At 36.5% G+C, this 12,651-nt stretch overlaps 1 protein-coding gene across 1 annotated transcript; it reads left to right on the top strand.

The window, feature by feature from the left end:
* Positions 1-911: 911 nt before the first annotated feature.
* On the top strand, positions 912-3,418 carry LOC140809396 (polygalacturonase At1g48100-like). The gene is made up of 6 exons (XM_073167008.1): positions 912-1,535; positions 1,646-1,813; positions 1,899-1,943; positions 2,053-2,260; positions 2,340-2,421; positions 2,838-3,418. The coding sequence occupies exons 1-6, from the start codon at positions 1,143-1,145 to the stop codon at positions 3,337-3,339; spliced, it is 1,398 nt and encodes a 465-aa protein (XP_073023109.1). The 5' UTR covers positions 912-1,142; the 3' UTR covers positions 3,340-3,418.
* Positions 3,419-12,651: the final 9,233 nt, after the last annotated feature.

The raw sequence follows: 12,651 nt of genomic DNA, 5'->3' as shown, positions 1-12,651 counted from the left end.
ACTTAATTTTAAGTGTCTTGCTGCCACTGCCAAATTTCTTCTGGGATCGGAATACATATTTATAATTGTACATTTTTTTTACGTTCTTTATATCGTCAAATTTCAATTTTAATATGTTATTTTTATTTATTTATTTAAGGCTTTGGTCATTTTTATGATATCTCAATTTTTATAACATAAAGAATAAAAAATATAATAGTTAGTAAAACCATGGAATAATTCCGTTCGATAACTCGTCATAATTAAAACATGCATATATATATATATATATATATATATCTATACTATTTATTAAGTGTGAGCACATTATACTAACTACCTAGAGAGGACACCAACTTTTTTTCCAATTCTACCTTTTGTTTTTGTTTTGTTTTTTTTAAAATTTCAACACTCACTTTTATTTATTTATTTTTTCAACCATTCAAATATCAATTTAATCCCTCCATATTTTTTCAAATTTCACTTTAGTCCATCGATAATAATAAAAAAGATTGTACACACGTATCGCGTGGGCAGAGTAACTAGTATATATATATATATATACTTGGTTTACGAAATTTGTAGACTTGATCGATACCACCCATTGTCTGGATGTAGTGGGTCGGTCATTCTTAAATATCACAACACACCACTAAGAAACCGCCCCCTCCAGAAAGTACCTTTATCCCACTCATACTTCTTTTTCTATTTGTTAAGGATATTCCATTCCACTCATAGTTCTTAGTACTAATAAAAATGTTTTTTTTTTTTTTTTTTTTATATTTTTCATCCCAAAAAACCAAAAAAAATAAAATAAAAAAGCAATGTTTTCACGAGCAAATAAATTTGAAAAAACAAAGAATAAAGCAAGTTGCTAATCTATTCTAAGTGGTCACAACTGCACTTCACAACTTCCTTTAACTTCCCAAAACGTGGCTTCAAAGCCTATAAAATTCTATAGCACCCACTAAAACAAGACGAAAGTTGATTCTTGAGCTCAACTTTTGTACTCGAACTTCACTTCATTCTATCCCAATTTCAAAGCCTAATCACTTTAGCATTGCATGCGCATGTTATTTATAAGAAGTGGCCAAGTTGTCTGGTTTCTCTTGGTCTTTTCTTAACTATATAAGCCAGTTTCGGGGCAAAATCTTGGGTTGATCATGGAGTTAATGTTGGGATATTTTGTCTTGTTTTTTGGTATCTCTTTATGTTTTTGTTCTCTTACAGCTCAATGCAGGACTTTGGAGTACTCAGAACTGATGAATTATCGCGAAGTTTCTCATATTTCGGTGTCGCCTTCTCCTGCGCCAGAGGCTGCTGCTTCTGCACCGGCATCAAGCGAAAACTCACTGGATTCTGTACAAGTTTTCAGTGTGTTGTCGTATGGTGCTGTAGGAGATGGTGAAACAGATGATACACAAGCGTTTAAAACGGCTTGGGATTCGGCTTGCCAATTTGAAAGTTCGGCGGTTTTTCTTGTTCCTAAGCACTATCAGTTCATGATACAATCTGCAATCTTCACGGGCCCTTGTAAGAGTTCTCTCGTTTTCCGGGTAATGCTCACATTTTCTCAGTCTAATATTTTATAATTTTTCTTTGAAATGATATTACTTCGGTGTAATATTCTCTTTGGATAATGTTTTCTTTCTTTATGACATGCAAGATCGAAGGAAGTATGATGCCACCAGACGGACCTGATTTGTGGCCGACGAAACTCAGCAGACGACAATGGCTCGTTTTTTACCGAATCAATGGAATGTCGATGCAAGGAGGTGGACTCATAGATGGCAGAGGAGAAAAGTGGTGGGATCTTCCTTGCAAACCTCACAAAGTAACTTCACTTTCTTGCTTAGAAATTTTTATAAACTTATCAATCTTTTCTGTATGATGACTTACTAGAAGTTATAACTTAACAGGGTGTAAATGGTTCGACTTTGCCTGGTCCTTGTGACAGCCCAGTTGTAAGTTCAGGACAGTAATGTGTTCCGTAAAAAAATAGACCATAGTTTACAATATCTTCGATCATTTTCGAACGTTACTCGACAACGTTGTCATGTTTCTTGATTCTAGGCCATAAGGTTCTTTTGGAGCTCAAATTTGACGGTACAGGGGATTAAAATCAAGAACAGCCCACAGTTCAATATCCGCTTCGATAACTGTCACGACGTTTACATCGATTCACTCTATGTAAAAGCTCCTTCTGCAAGTCCTAATACAGATGGGATTCATGTAGAGAACACCAATAATGTGAAAATACACAATTCAGTCATTTCTAATGGTAAATCTCTCAAACTCTTGTAAGGTTATACTCCATTTCGCCATTTATTTAAAACATTTTTGCTCTATACATTGCCTAGGGGATGACTGTGTTTCCATTGGAGCTGGTTCTTTTAATGTAGATATAAGGAATATAACTTGTGGTCCTAGCCATGGAATAAGGTACATTCCTTTGACATTTCTTGATGTATCTCCCTTTGTTTTGTGGAACTTTCACCTTTTATATTACTCAAAACATGCAACATTTTAACCTTACTTGACACTATAGCCACCACAATTTCTTTCTTGAGAACAAAGAATTGTGTACAAAAGTTGCCTTTATCTTGTGGGCAGTGACCAATGGCCCCAAAAATTCTACCTCTCCCTGTTTGATCATTTCAACGGAAAACAATGATCCCGTCTGCGGTCCCAATTCCGCAGCAATATGAATGGATACTTTTATAAACTACGTTAATTATACCGGGGCTCATTGCACAAACGCCTCGCTTCGTGGGCCCGGAGCGTGACATGATAATGTGAACCAACTTATCTCACATGTTTGGTTGTTTTTAACGTCTATTACCTTCTGCTCTATGCAGCATTGGCAGTCTTGGAGTCAGGAACTCGAGGGCATGTGTTTCTAACATCACGGTAACTGACTCGACTATTAAGCACTCGGACAATGGAGTCAGGATCAAGACATGGCAGGGTGGATTCGGAGCTGTGTTGAATGTCAAGTTCGACAACATTCTTATGGACACCGTGCGAAATCCAATCATCATCGACCAATATTACTGCGACACAAAGAAATGCTTGAATCAAACTTCTGCAGTTTACATCAGGGACATTTCATACTCCAGAATCAAGGGAACATATGATGTTAGAAGCCCACCAATGCGTTTAGCCTGCAGTGACTCCATACCGTGCACGAATATTTCGATTTCGGATATCGAACTCTTTCCTGCTCAGGGACAGAGATTCTTGGATCCATTTTGCTGGAATGCTTATGGAGATATTAAGACAATTACCGTCCCACCAGTTTTTTGTTTGTTGGAGGGATCTCCACAGTCTTTACCTGCTAATGATGTTGATAAATGCTGATATATATTCTCATGATCATCATCATATATATATATAAACTTGTATCGTTTTTTTTTTTTTTGGTGATTACCAAATTTGTGCTAGTTGGAGCAATACATTTTATGTTAGCCCTTTTGGAGGAAACCAAACTTAATAATTGGTTGTATTTTTCTTATATAAATTCGATCAATAACGATTATTGATTGTTTACTTTAAAAGAAATATTCTTAATTTCCCAAAAATTATTGATATATTTTTACCAAATTGGAGTTTGTTGGTAGAGAGATCGAATCGAGGTGCTTGAGTTGATGTGTGGTGTAAAATATTTGAGTTGCACCATTAATATCAGTTATAGTTTTTGTATAGCGGCAACCGCTTGGTCCTACAATTGGTATCAAAGCTATATCACGAGTTTGATTCTCATTGATTGCAAAAAGTGCAATTATTAGGAGTGAGATTGTTGTGTGCAATCATGTACCTGCTTGGTAGTGCGATCGAGCCGTGGTGTTTGAGTTGATGTACGGTTTAAAAGATGTGAGTTGCACCATTACCACCAGCTATAATTTTTAATAGAGCGACAAGCGCTTGATCCTACGGAGTCCATTGATGTCTTCCTTTGAGAAAACAATTAAACCAAATGGCAGAAATGTTCTTTACATGTAACACCCAAGCAAGTACTTCGGGGGATGCCTTCACCAAATTGATGTGTCGTAGGTGGCTCCAATTGTTACGTGGGGTATATCCTGTTAGAGTAGATGCCCTGCAAGTCAATTGTTGGCTAGGAATTTTATTGACTCACTTGTAATAAACAATCTTTATTTTAATATAATTCATTATTTCATGGTTTGTTATTTCTTTATCTGTATACTCATGTTGTCAAACATAGATACAGACCTTGATTATACTTTAATATAAATGAATCGTAATTCGATGTTGAAATTCATTTGTAAACATTGTATGATCTAAATTCGTTCCTAGTCGATTCAGCCGCCTAAAACATGGATAAATGTCGTTTGAGCTCGAGGCTAGCTTCTGTGATGTTGTGTACCGCGTTTTTTGGTAAAGGCATAGAGATATCCAAACATGCAGATTGGGTAGTCATATGATGATTGTAGAGGCCCGAAATTCGTATTTGAAAATTTGCAAAAAAAAATTAAAATTTTCTCTTAAAATAAATAGAATGCATCATTCATAAAATATACTGATAAAAAGGTTCCATGTTTAAAGTAACAGCGGGATAAAAGTTCAAGTGTCAAAATAGCAGCGGAAGTAAGTATCTATTTCAAACAACAACTTAAAATAATTCATCGTGATAAAATGAGTTTGCATAAAAATAGTAAATGAACTGAAGCATGAGGTCCTCGGGTTCCTACTACTGTCGACCCAAGATGGCTCACTGGTCCCCGCCCTCGGTCCCGATCTCATCAGTACCTACAACAATCAAATCTAGTGAGTCTAAAGACTCAGCATGCATATATCGTAGATAACAAGTAAATATATCATAAAATTTCGTGCCATGGAAATATATCATATCGTAAAGTGTAACGTGAAAATCGTGTCATAAATAATTATAAATACGTGCATAACTGAACTGAAAATCGTAAATGAAATGTTTGCTCGATAGAGCCCAGTCTCATAATTTTTTGTTGAGAATATGTTCTACGCAAGTGGCCCATAACATGAACTGAATTGTCTGATCAGACTAAACCACAATATACTAGGTGGTAGAGATCATCACAGCCCTTGGACTGGATATCTGTACCCATACATGAACATGAACTGAACCGGTCAGTGGTCATCGGGTGAAGTAATAATCCCATAAGCTGCAATCCCATGAGTGTGAAGTGGCCACAAGACATATCGCATAAATCTCAAAAATAAACTTTTATTTTATCCTGAGTTATTTTACCAATTGGGTTGGATCGTTCCCAAGCTCGCGGCGACCTAATTCTAACATGAAAAACATGCAAATAACTTGACTTGACCATGCAAATAACTTAACTTGACCAATGCTTCAAAAATCGAACTAAAACGAGACTATTACGCCCAACAAACTTAGTGTTCAATCATGGCTTCATACCAACTCGAACCAACATTTAACCATGGTTTATCCATGATTAAAATACTCTTAAAATACCGAAAATAATTACCAAGGGCTGTAATACCAGAAAATTATATATGGAGGCCAAAATCATGAAACGCTCTTTCGAGAGTCACTTTAGCACATTGCACCGTAAATTCTCGTACGACCTCTAAAAACTTAAACAAATCACGAACGGCCAAAAACATGACATTCTTAACTCAATAAGGCACTGTCCATTCCAAAGCCATAGGATAAAAGCCAACCAAGAACTCAAAACACACCTCTGAACCGAAGGCAAAGTTGCTGTCAAGAAAATTACAGCAGCAGCAGTTGCGCTTCCTTACGTCGTTTGCAAGGCTAATGGCCATTGGTGCTTGAACCACCGACCAGAGCCTCTTACCAACATCCTAAGGTATGACTTGAACAATGGCTAAGGGCCCTAGGCCAACCACAATCCAAGCAACACCCGACACTACTCACAAGCTCCACCCGAGAACACACTCACACGCATGGGGTGTCTTGTTCGTTCTTGCTGTCATGTTTCATTCCAGTGACCATCTGATTGACCATGGCATGATCTAGACACCATGAGGTATTGTGTGAACCATGCTGCTGTTGTCCTCTGTTTCTAGGTGGGCCGTGGAAAGGCCTCTTATTCTGTGGCTGCTGCTGAGGAGGAGGGCGGTGTGGCACTTGGACTGGTCGCTTGCCCTGGCGGTCTTTCTCTATATCATTCAGATCATTCTCTGCAGCTAGCGTTCTGGAGACAACGATGTCATAAGTAGTAGGGCCAGCAACCCTAACATCACGACGTAAGATCGGCCGTAGACCATCCAGAAAGTGTCTCAGCTTTGCTCCTGGCATCGTTGGCAATCAAAGGCACAAAATGGCAATCCTTCTCAAACTTATGTATGAACTCAGTAACAGTCATATCTCCCTGCCTCAGGGTCATGAATTCCCTGGTCAACTTGGAACGCATCTCCTGAGTAAAATATTAAAAGTAGAATACCTCGGTGCAACGCGTCCAGCTCAGAGTAGCCAAGTTCAGGGCTACGGATGCTCCTTCCCACCATAAGCGGGCATCTCCTCCAAATAGATAGGTCGCACAACGGACCCTATCCTCGTCTCTAAGCTCCATGAACTCGAAGATAACCTCGTGGGACATAATCCAGCCCTCGGCGATCATGGGATCTGCAGTCCCTGAAAACTCCTTCGGTCTCATCTTCATGAACCGCTCGTAGGTAGCCTCAGGACCTGCCGGCCTGGTTGCCACATCATTGTTCCCCTCAAACTGTGCGAAGAACTGAGTCATCCCAGCTAACATCTGGGCATTCATGTCTGGTGGAGGTGGAGGTGGTAAATCTCTCTCCGGCCTCTGATTCTCAACGTCCTCCTGGCGAGGCTCATCATCTCTCGTGCGCTCAAGAATGCGTCTAGGAGGCATATTGTTCCATACATAACCCATACGTAACTAACATGCATAATCTCTATTATTCCTTTAAATTTAAATAAATACTGCATAATCATAATCTTGACATAAAATATTTCATGCTTTAAAAGAAATACGTAAACGTAAAACTTACAGACCGAAGACGTGACTTCGTGAGCTTCTCGAGATCAGTAGTAGTACAACCCTTTACAAGAACATAGGCTCTAATAACAACTGTAGAGGCTCGAAATTCGTATTTGAAAATTTGCGGAAAAATTTAAAATTTTCTCTTTAAATAAATAGAATGCCTCATTCATAAAATATACTGATAAAAAGGTTCCATGTTTAAAGTAACAGCGGGATAAAAGTTCAAGTGTCAAAATAGCAGCGGAAGTAAGTATACGTTTCAAACAACAACTTAAAATAATTCATCGTGATAAAATGAGTTTGCATAAAAATAGTAAATGAACTTAAGCATGAGGTCCTCGGGTTCCTACTACTGTCGACCCAAGATGGCTCACTGGTCCCCTGCCCTCGGTCCCTACGTCATCAGTACCTACAAGAATCAAGTCTAGTGAGTCTAAAGATTCAGCATGCATATATTGTAGATAACAAGTAAGCATATCATAAAATTTCGTGCCATGGAAAGATATCGTATCGTAAAGTGTAACATGAAAATCGTGTCATGAATAATTATAAATACGTGCATAACTGAACTGAAAATTGTAAGCGAAATGTTTGCTCGATAGAGCCTTGTCATAAAATAGCATATCATAATTTTCTGTTGAGAATATGTTCTACGCAAGTGGCCCATAACATGAACTGAATCGTCTGATCAGACTAAACCACAGTATACTGGGCGGTAGAGATCATCACAGCCCTTGGACGGGATATATGTACCCATACATGAACATGAACTGAATCGGTCAGTGGTCACCGCGTGAAGTAATAATCCCATAAGCTGCAATCCCATGAGTGTGAATTGGCCACAAGACATATCGCCTAAATCTCAAAAATAAACTTTTATTTTATGCACGTAATATAATTAAATTCCTGAGTTATTTTACCAATTGGGTTGGATCCTTCCTAGGCTCGCTGCGACCTTATTCTAACATAAAAACATGCAAATAACTTGATTTGACCATGCAAATAACTAAACTTGACCAACGCTTCAAAAATCGAACTAAAAACGAGACTATTACGCCCAACAAACTTAGTATTCAATCATGGCTTCGTACAACTCGAACCAACATTTAACCATCGTTTAGCCATGATTAAAATACTATTAAAATATTGGAAAATAATGACCAAGGGCTGTAATACCCGAAAATTATGCATGGAGGCCAAAAAATCATGAAACGCTCTTTCGAGAGTCACTTTGACACATTGCACTGTAAATTCTCGTACGACCTCTAAAAACTTAACCAAATCACGAACGGCCAAAAAAATGACCTTACTAACTCAATAAGACACTGTCCAGTCCAAGGCCATAGGCTAAAAGCCAACCAAGAACTCAAAACACACCTCTGAACCGAAGGCAAAGTTGCTGTCAAGAAAATTACAACAGCAGCTGTTGCGCTTCCTTGCGTCGTTTGCAAGGCTAATGGACATTGGGGCTTGAACCACCAACCAGAGCCTCTTACCAAAATCCTAAGGTATGACTTGAACCATGGCTAAGGGCCCTAGGCCAACCACAATCCAAGCAACACCCGACACTACTCACAAGCTCCACCCGAGAATGCATCTCACACGCATGGGGTGTCTTGTTCGTTCTTGCTGTCATGTTTCATTCCAGTGGCCATATGATCGACCATGGCATGATACACCATGAGGTATTGTGTGAATCACGGCTAAGGGCTAGAAGCCAAACAAGATCCACCCAAACCTCATATATTCGAAACCCACTCATGCAGTAAATAAAAGGATCGAAGGGACACGTGTCTTGTTTTGTTTTGAAAACCGATGGGACCATGAACCAAGCCATGAAAGGCATCTTGGTCACGTTCTAAAAATTTGAAGGAGGGATTCTAACCATGGCTACAACCCCTAGGACAGCAAAAATCAGAACCCACACCTTAGGCAAGAAAAACAAGAAGTCGAAACACAAAAACTGCACTATATGGGAGTTGCTGTCCATTTCATCTTGCTTGCGGCGAAGGGACTCAAACCAATGGACCTGCATCTCCCTAACACATCCTAGTACGTGCCTAGATGCAGCCTTGAACCCCTGGAACAAGCCAACCCCTGAGATCAGAAGAAACAATACCAAACGTGAAGCATGAAGGGAAACAAAATCTGTGCAGAATTTTCTTGTAAAATTTCGGTTTTGCCTTCTTAATTATGCACATGAAATGTTTCAAAATAAATATAGGACTTGATTGAAGATCAAGGAATAACATATACATGCATTTGATTTGTTTAAAATGAAAACAAATCGATTACGAAGACACGGCGCGGAGGAGACGGAGTGTTCTTCTTTTGTTTTCTCTCTTGTTTTATTTCTTAATTCTCCTCGGAGACTCACTGATTTTATCTACTGAAAATTCTCTCAAGTTTTCGAAAATGGGGAGAGAAAAAGCCTAGGAGGTGAATGAGGAAGTTGCACAATAAATGAGAGATAGAAAGGGAAGATAGAAACTTTTCTATCCTTGAGTTGAGAGATAAAGGGAAATGATTGATTTGATTTGATTTGAAAATGAGGTTGGCCGATTTTCTATCTTTCAATAGGTGTAGAAAAATTGCTTGATTATTAATTATTGAAGATTAAGTGTGATGAAATTATCTCCCAAGAAAAGATAAGGAAATGAATTAAAGATGGAGAGTTGCCAAAAAATTTTAAATCTAAAAAGTTAGTGACCGAAATTCTTGAAATAAAAATGGGGAAAAATATTGCTTAATTAATAATTATTGATGATTAAAAGGTGAGGGATTATCTACCAAGAAAAGAGATAAGTAAAGGTATCAAAAATGGTGAGTTGCCAAAAATTAAATCTTTTAAAATGAAGTGGCCGATTTCTACTATTAAAATGGGGTGGGATATTGCTTAATTCAATAATTATTTGTGATTAAAAATGAAGGGATTATTATATCAAGAAAATGATTAAGGAAACATTAATGAAAATGAGTTGTCAAATTTAATTTAAATCTTTTAGGTGATGGCCGAAAATTGCAAGGTAATGGAGGGAAAAAAATGCTTAAATATTGTATTTTAAATCTTTAGAGTTTTATCTACCCATTAAATATTTTAGTGAATTAATAAATTAATTATTGAACATAAAAGAATTTATTTACTACTTATCTCAAATTACTTAAATAAATAATTTAAACATTCTTTTACATTAAATTAACTTAATATTTATCTTAAATAAATTCTAGGAATGTTTTCTTAATATTAAATTTTATCTTCATACTTCAACTCCAGTCCGGCCTCACTTATTTAATTGAAAAGATAACAACTAAACTACTGCATAAAATAATTAAATTTAAAGAAAAGAATTTAAATACTCATGCATAAAATCATTTTAATTTAAATAATAGTAATTATGCATGGCTTATACGTAGTCTGATTTACGGGTTCTACAATGATTATACCAAACAACTCTCCCTTGGACTTTCCAAGTGGTTATCATTCATCGAGATGATAAGTCTGTGATTATGATTGTACACCATTAGTCTCTACGACCTAGGACAACACTGAGGCTCTATATGCTATGGCTGTGATTTGACTCGATTACCGGCTCCAGGAGAGTCATAAGGTGGCGAGGTTGGGTACAGTTGCGACACATATAGGAGCCAGTGCATTGTAGTCGGGGATTCACCTCTCACCTACGGGTGTAGATATCCTATGTGATATGATGAAATAATAGTGCGTGGAATCTCTGGCCAGATTATGAAATATACGTTGGAGAAGGAGTTCTCCAATAGTACATGCGGTGCCACTATTTATATGTGTCGCATAGTTATCGAATTAATATGCAACCCTCGATGGACCAATGGTTACAGATTCGATCGAGATATATGAGATGAAGGGACCGTACTGTACGTTAATCATTATCTACTGGTTCTTGCAGGTACTATCAGTGATACCTAGGGAATCATGGGGCGATGCTACTAGAAGTTCTTAACATGGTTCGATGGGTTTAATCAGAAATATGATTTCTGACATTCTCATGATCAATTGTTGATGCATAAAATGGGGAAAATTAGGGCAAGCCCGAATAAAAGAGGATGTCCTGAATCACAAAGAGTTGTGAACCCAAGGTTAGCTGTATCCCTGAACCATTGAAGGTAACAAAAGCACTGAAACATTTGTTCTCGTTGAGAGAATAAATTCAAGGAGTTGAATTTATATTATGATATAGTAAATTCAAGGAGTTGAATTTATGATAATTAAATATTGAGAAAATAAATTCAATGATTTGAATTATGAAATAGTAAATTCAAGAAGTTGAATTTATGAAATTTGGAGAGAATAAATTCAAGGAGTTGAATTTATAAAATTTGAGAATTTAATTTATTAAACTCAAAAGTTGAGTTTATTAAATATTAAATTTTTGGATGTGATAAATTCAAAGAGTTGAATTTATAATTTAAATATTAAATTCAAATATTGAATTTATAATGAATTTAATTTATTAAACTCAAAATTTGAGTTTATATTAAATTAAATTAAATATAGTGTGGGCTTGTAGGAGTACAAGTCCAACATATTAAATAATTAAAGTTTTTAATGGACATTGCTTAATTAATTAAATTAGTTTCACTAGCCCAATTAATTAATCAAGTCCATTAAAGTTAATTATGTGTATTAGGTCATGGCTTAATTTTAAAATGTAGTAATCAAACCATAACCCTAGCCTCCACTTGACACCAAATTTTCGAAAACTCTCCGCTCTCATCTCAAAGAATTTCAGCCACCCTCTCTTGAAAAAGAGTTTGAGCTGTCTCTCAAATTTCGATCTCGTACGTAAAAAATTCTTCCAAATATTCTAGTGCTATTTTGAAGATGAACAAATCTTCTAGTCGTGGACCTGATTAGGAGGATTAAAGAAAGGAGATTTGAAAAAAGTTCGTAGGGAATTCATCAAGAGCTATTTCCTCTAACCTTGGAATAATTGAAGCCGTGTGAATCTTTCACCAAAGGTATAAAAGTTTAAATTCCATATGAACGTTTAATTATAAAACCATACGAGTCTCAAACAAATATTTTGATTGTCAAAATAAAGTTAAAATTTTAAAACTTTCGATGTGTTTTGGGCACGATAAAACCGAGATCCAACAGTGGTATCAGAGCCAAGATTATTCTAAATCGTATGATTTTGATATTGAATAATTTGTTTCTAACGAGACAAGAAAATTTTTCAGAAAATTGTAGCACTATAAAAATTATTTTTTTCAGGGAAAAAAAAATTTCGGATCTGCCCGGAACTGTTCCGAACAGACCGCGCGTGTAAGGTCCAAAATTAAGACGACGTAATCCAACTGCATGCGAATCTAGGAAATAATGGGAAATGAGTAATTAATTTATTTTAATTGCTAATTAATTATGTGACATACATGTTTATTTGCTAAATATGATTTTATTGTCATCATGCATAAAATGTAATTTTTAGGAATATTCAAGCGACGATCGAGGAACGGGGACCGAGGGCTGAAGAAAATGTAAAGTATTTTTTTAAATAATTATTTTAATTATTTAAAAATGGTCGATATTTTTTTGTATTTTTGTGAAATTAAGGGTTTTGAGGTGATTTTATACGTCGGGGCGTAAATTTTATCGGTATTGGTTTTTCAACTAAAATACGAGCTTTTTGGCAACCCA

This window comes from Primulina eburnea, chromosome 13 (assembly GCF_022965805.1).
Source record: "Primulina eburnea isolate SZY01 chromosome 13, ASM2296580v1, whole genome shotgun sequence".
NCBI classification, from domain to species: domain Eukaryota; kingdom Viridiplantae; phylum Streptophyta; class Magnoliopsida; order Lamiales; family Gesneriaceae; genus Primulina; species Primulina eburnea.
The sequence above is the reverse complement of the archived record's forward strand: the minus strand, read 5'-3'. Positions and strand labels throughout refer to the sequence as shown.